Source organism: Leucoraja erinacea, unplaced genomic scaffold (genome assembly GCF_028641065.1).
Source record: "Leucoraja erinacea ecotype New England unplaced genomic scaffold, Leri_hhj_1 Leri_1523S, whole genome shotgun sequence".
Taxonomy (NCBI): Eukaryota; Metazoa; Chordata; class Chondrichthyes; order Rajiformes; family Rajidae; genus Leucoraja; species Leucoraja erinaceus.
Genome location: NW_026575807.1, coordinates 25,001 through 30,967, shown reverse-complemented (window position 1 = coordinate 30,967; position 5,967 = coordinate 25,001). Strand labels below are relative to the sequence as shown.

Sequence of the window (5,967 nt, the reverse complement as noted above, 5' to 3'; positions counted from 1 at the left end):
TCAGGGCATGTTTACTGAAGGAATTGTGCCTATGCAAAGCCGGCAGAATTAAAAAACAGAATAACAAAATGCTGTTGTTTGAGTAACTTAGCGGAGTCAAGGGCAGCCATCCTGGAGAGATAGGTATAGCGTAACGTTTCAGGCTGAGTGCCAATACAACCTTGTGTCTTTGGGACAATAGACAACTGGACGGACAATAGGGGCAGGAGTAGAGGACATTTTGGCCCTTCCAGCCAAGCACCGCCATTCAATGTGATCGGCCGGCCTGATCAGCCCCCAATCAGTACCCGTTACTGCCCATATCCCCTCATATCCCCTGACTCTCTCTCGCTATCTTTAAGAGCCCTATCTAGCTCTCTCTTGAAATAATTCTCTCCAGAGAACCGGCCTCCACCGCCCTCTGAGGCAGAGAATTCCACAGACTCACAACCCCCGTTCCTGCTTTCTCCCCATATAGAAACATAGACAATAGGTGCAGGAGTAGAGGCCATTCGGCCCTTCGAGCCTGCACCACAAGTCAATATGATCATGGCTGATCATCCAACTCAGTATACCATCCCTGCCTTCTCTCCATACCCCCTGATCCCTTTAGCCACAAGGGCCACATCTAACTCCCTCTTAAATATAGCCAATGAACTGTGTGGCCTCAACTACCCTCTGTGGCAGAGAGTTCCACAGATTCACCACTCTCTGTGTGTGAAAAAAAATGTTTTTCTCATCTCGGTCCTAAAAGATTTCCCCCTTATCCTTAAACTGCTGTGACCCCTTGTCCTGGACTTCCCCAACATCGGGAACAATCTTCATGCATCTAGCCTGTCCAACCCCTTAAGAATTTTGTAAGTTTCTATAAGAGCGCGGGGGTGGAGAGGGGGAAAACCGGAGCACCGGAGGAAACCACGGGGGGTCACGGGGAGAACGTGCAAACTCCGTGCCAGACAGCACCTGTGGTCGGGAGCGAACACGGGTCTGCTGGCGCTGGTGGGAGGCAGTCAGTTCTACACGCTGCACCACCACCAGGCCCTGCAAATGCAACTGTGTCCCTACACATCGCCATAACCAATTGTTTCTCCTTCTTTCCGCAGTGAACGATGCAAATACCATCTTGGGTAAGTGAATGGTCCTTCTGCAGTTGTACAGGGCCCTAGTGAGACCACACCTGGAGTATTGTGTGCTGTTTTGGCCTGTTGGCCTTTATAACAAGAGGAGTTGAGTATCGGAGCAAGGAGGTCCTTCTGCAGTTGTACAGGGCCCTAGTGAGACCACACCTGGAGTATTGTGTGCAGGTTTGGTCCCCTAATTTGAGGAAGGACATTCTCGCTATTGAGGGAGCCCAGCGTCGGTTCACCAGGTTAATTCCCGGGATGGCGGGACTGTCATATGCTGAGAGAATGGAGCGGCTGTGGGCTTGTACACTCTGGAGTTTAGAAGGACGAGAGGGAGGATCTCGTTGAAACATATATGTGAGATTGTTAAGGGCTTGGACACACTAGAGGCAGGAAACATGTTCCCGATGTTGGGGGAGTCCAGAACCAGGGGCCACACACACACACAGTTTAAGAATAAGGGGTCGGCCATTCAGAACGGAGACGAGGAAACACTTTTTCTCACAGTGAGAGTTTTGAGTCTGTGGAATTCTCTGCCTCAGAGGGCGGTGGAGGCCGGTTCTCTGGAGGATGCTTTCAAGAGAGAGTTAGATAGGGCTCGTAAAGATAGCGGAGTCAGGGGATATGGGGAGAAGGCAGGAACGGGGTACTGATTGTCTATTAAGGGCCTGTTCCCATCAAGCTGTTTTTTAGGTGACTACAGGCGACTAAGCTGTCGCCAAGGGGTCGCCGGGGTGTCGCTTTTTTTGAGTCGTTTCCTCAGTTTGACAACCCCCCCCCCCCCCAGAGTTTGTGTGGGTGAATGCTGAACCTCTCTATGCTGTGATGTCCTACTGGGATTTGTGGCTCATGCCTGCCACCTGCTGGCAGACTCCTCCTGAAGACGACACGCACACACACACGCACACGCACACACACACACGCACACACGCACGCACGCACACACACACATGCACGCACGCACACAACACACGCACGCGCACCACACACGCACACGCACCCGCACTGCACACACGCACTCACACACACGCAACACATACGCACGCACTCACGCACGCACTCACACACGCACACACAACGCACACATGCCACACGCACACACACAAGCACACACGCACGCACGCATGCACACAAACACACAGCACACACACACATGCACACAGTGAAGCACGCACACACACACACACGCACGTCACAGCACACTCACACACACCAACAACGCAGGCACAACACACACATGCACATGCACACGCACACACGCACGCACACGCACGCAACACACACACATATGCACGCACGCTTGCACGCACTCACACACACACGCACGCACACCACACACGCACGCACACACAACGCACACACACACGCACGCACCGCACACACGCACACGCACGCACACACACGCACGCACACGCACACACACACACACGCACACACACGCACACACGCACACACACACACACACACACGCACACACGCACACACACACACACACACACACACACACACACACACACACACACACACACGCACACACGCACACACACGCACACACACACACACACCACGCACACACAGCACGCAACCACACACACACCACACACGCACGCACACACACACACACACACGCACACACACAACACACGCACACTGCACACACACACGCACTCACGCACGCACAAACCGCACCACGCACGCAACACGCACGCACACACGCACGCACACACACGCACGCACGCGCGCGCACACACACACACACACACACACGCAAGAGACAAGCTAATTCTGCTCCTACGCCTTATCATCTTATACACAATAGACAACAGGTGCAGGAGGCGGCCATTCGGCCCTTCGAGCCAGCACCGCCATTCAATGTGATCATGGCTGATCATCCCCAATCAGTACCCCGTTCCTGCCTTTTCTCCCCATATCCCCTGACTCCGCTATCTTTATGAGCCCTATCTAGCTCTCTCTTGGAAGCATCCAGAGAACCGGCCTCCACTGCCCTCTGAGGCAGAGAATTCCACAGACTCACCACTCTCTGTGAGGAAAAGTGTTTCCTCGTCTCCGTTCTAAATGGCCGACCCCTTATTCTTAAACTATGTGTGTGTGTGTGGCCCCTGGTTCTGGACTCCCCCAACATCGGGAACATGTTTCCTGCCTCTAGCGTGTCCAAACCCTTAACAATCTTATATGTTTCAATGAGATATCCTCTCATCCTTCTAAACCCCACAGAGTGTACAAGCCCACAGCCGCTCCATTCTCTAAGCATACGACAGTCCCGCCATCCCGGGGAAATTAACCTGGATTGACCAACAACACGCTGGGCCTCCCTCAATAGCAAGAAATGTCCTTCCTCAAAATTAGGGGACCAAAATGCACACAATTCTCCAGTTGTGGTCTCACTAGGGCTCTGTAGAACTGGCAGAGAGGTGGGGGTGGGGTGGAGGGTGGAGGTGAGGGGTGGGGTGGGGAGGGAGAAGCGAAGGTTGAGGAGGAGGGTGGGATGGGGGTGGAGGTGGACAGAGGTGAGGGGTGGGAAAGTGGGGGGTGGGGGGGGTTGGGGGGGGGGGGTCAAAAACTAATCCCTCTCATGGTCTCGTTCCCAACCTAGGTGACCAGATAAAGGCACTGGTTGGCCAGTTAGTCCTCTTCAACCAAGGCCTTCGCGAATTGAGGAAAGACATCAGGGAGCAGGTGAGGGGGGTGGGAGTTGACGGGTGGGCCCATGGTCTTTGGGGATGGTATTGGGGTCTATGGTCTTGTGCTGGCTGTGGAAGCCTTGGTCTTTAGCGTGGTAGAGAGATCTAGGGTCTTGGTATCTAAGTCACCCTGTATGCGAATGCAGGGTGACCTGGACAGGTTGGGGGAGCGGGCAGAAGCGTGGCAGATGAAGTTTAATGCGGATAAATGTGAGGTTATCCACTTTGGTAGCAAAAACAGGAAGGCAGATTACTATCTAAATGGCGTCGATTTGGGAAAAGGGGAAGTACAACAGGATCTGGGGGTCCTTGTACATCAGTCTATGAAAGTAAGCATTCAAGAAGGAACTGCAGATGCTGGAAAATCGAAGGTACACAAAATTGCTGGAGGAACTCAGCGGGTGCAGCAGCATCTATGGAGCGAAGGAAATAGGCGACGTTTCGGCCCGAAACGTTGCCTATTTCCTTCGCTCCATAGATGCTGCTGCACCCGCTGAGTTTCTCCAGCAATTTTGTGTACCTTATGAAAGTAAGCATGCAGGTACAGCAGGCAGTGATGAAAGCGAATGGCATGTTGGCCTTTATAACAAGAGGAATCGAATATAGCAGCAAAGAGGTCCTTCTGCAGTTATACAGAGCCCTAGTGAGACCACACCTGGAGTATTGTGTGCAGTTTTGGTCCCCTAATTTGAGGAAGGACATTCTTGCTATTGAGGGAGTGCAGCGTAGGTTTACAAGGTTAATTCCCGGGATGGCGGGACTGTCATATGCTGAGAGAATGGAGCGGCTGGGCTTGTACACTCTGGAGTTTAGAAGGATGAGAGGGATTCTTATTGAAACATATAAGACTGTTAAGGATTTGGACACGCTGGAGGCAGGAAACATGTTGCCGATGTTGGGGGAGTCCAGAACCAGGGGCACACAGTTTAAGAATAAGGGGTAAGCCATTTAGAATGGAGACGAGGAAACACATTTTCTCATGGAGAGTGGTGAGTCTGTGGAATTCTCTGCCTCAGAGGCCGGTTCTCTGGAGAGAATTCTTTCAAGAGAGAGCTAGATAGGGCTCTTAAAGATAGCGAGAGAGAGTCAGGGGATATGGGGAGAAAAGGCAGGAACGGGGTACTGATTGTGGATGATCAGCCATGATCACATTGAATGGCGGTGGTGGCTCGAAGGGCCGAATGGCCTCTACTCCTGCACCTATTGTCTATTGTCTCGTTCCGCAGGTGAAGGAGATGTCTCTGATGCGGAACACGGTCTTGGAATGCCAAATCTGTGGTGAGTACGGAATCTCCCCGGAATTCTGACGTTTAGTTGAGAGATACGGTGCGGAAACAGGCCCTTCAGCCCACAGAGTCCGTGCCGTCCAGCGATCCCCGCAACATCCTACACGCACACACGCCCCAGTTCACCTGCAAACCCGGAGCGTTGCGGGGGGGGGGGGGGGGGGGGTGGGGGAATCGAAGATCTCGGAGAAAAAAACCCACGTGCAAACAAAACTCCGTGCAGACAGACAGACAGCGCCCGTAGTCGGGATGGAACCCGGGTCTCCGGCGCTGCAAGCGCTGAGAGGCAGCGACTCTCCCCGCTGCGCTCGCGAACCACGGGCAAATCCGGAGGGGAATTCCCGGTCGAAGGAACTTTTTCCGGGGGAAAGGGAGGTGTCCCAAAACGGGACCGGTGGCAGGGCCGGGAGTGGGTTGGCCCATTTGGGAATTCTGTCCGGGAGATGAGGAACAGTGGGATTCCCCTACTATGGGAGTGGGTGGGAATGGGATTGGTCGTTTGGGAATTCTGTACGGGAGACGAGGAACATCGGGATTCTCCTACAGCGGGAGTGGGTGGGAATGGGATTGGTCGTTTGGGAATTCTGTACGGGAGATGCGGAACGTCGGGATTCCCTACTACGGGAGTGGGCAGGAATGGGATTGGTCGTTTGGGAATTCTGTCCGGGAGATGAGGAACAGTGGGATTCGCTACTACGGGAGTGGGCGGGAATGGGATTGGTCGTTTGGGAATTCTGTACGGGAGACGAGGAACGTCGGGATTCCCCTACTACGGGAGTGGGTGCGAATGGGATTGGTCGTTTGGGAATTCTGTACGGGAGATGAGGAACAGTGGGATTCCCTACTACGGGAGTGGGTGGGAATGGGATTGGTCGT

General features: G+C 53.5%; 1 protein-coding gene across 1 annotated transcript in view; it reads left to right on the top strand.

The window, feature by feature from the left end:
- Positions 1-1,085: 1,085 nt before the first annotated feature.
- Positions 1,086-5,967, top strand: part of LOC129715930 (thrombospondin-3-like) — a 24,971-nt gene continuing 20,089 nt past the window's right edge. Inside the window, 3 exon segments of the mRNA XM_055665819.1 lie at positions 1,086-1,106; positions 3,718-3,800; positions 5,032-5,083. Coding sequence (XP_055521794.1) covers positions 5,041-5,083 — 43 coding nt within the window. The 5' untranslated portion in view covers positions 1,086-1,106; positions 3,718-3,800; positions 5,032-5,040.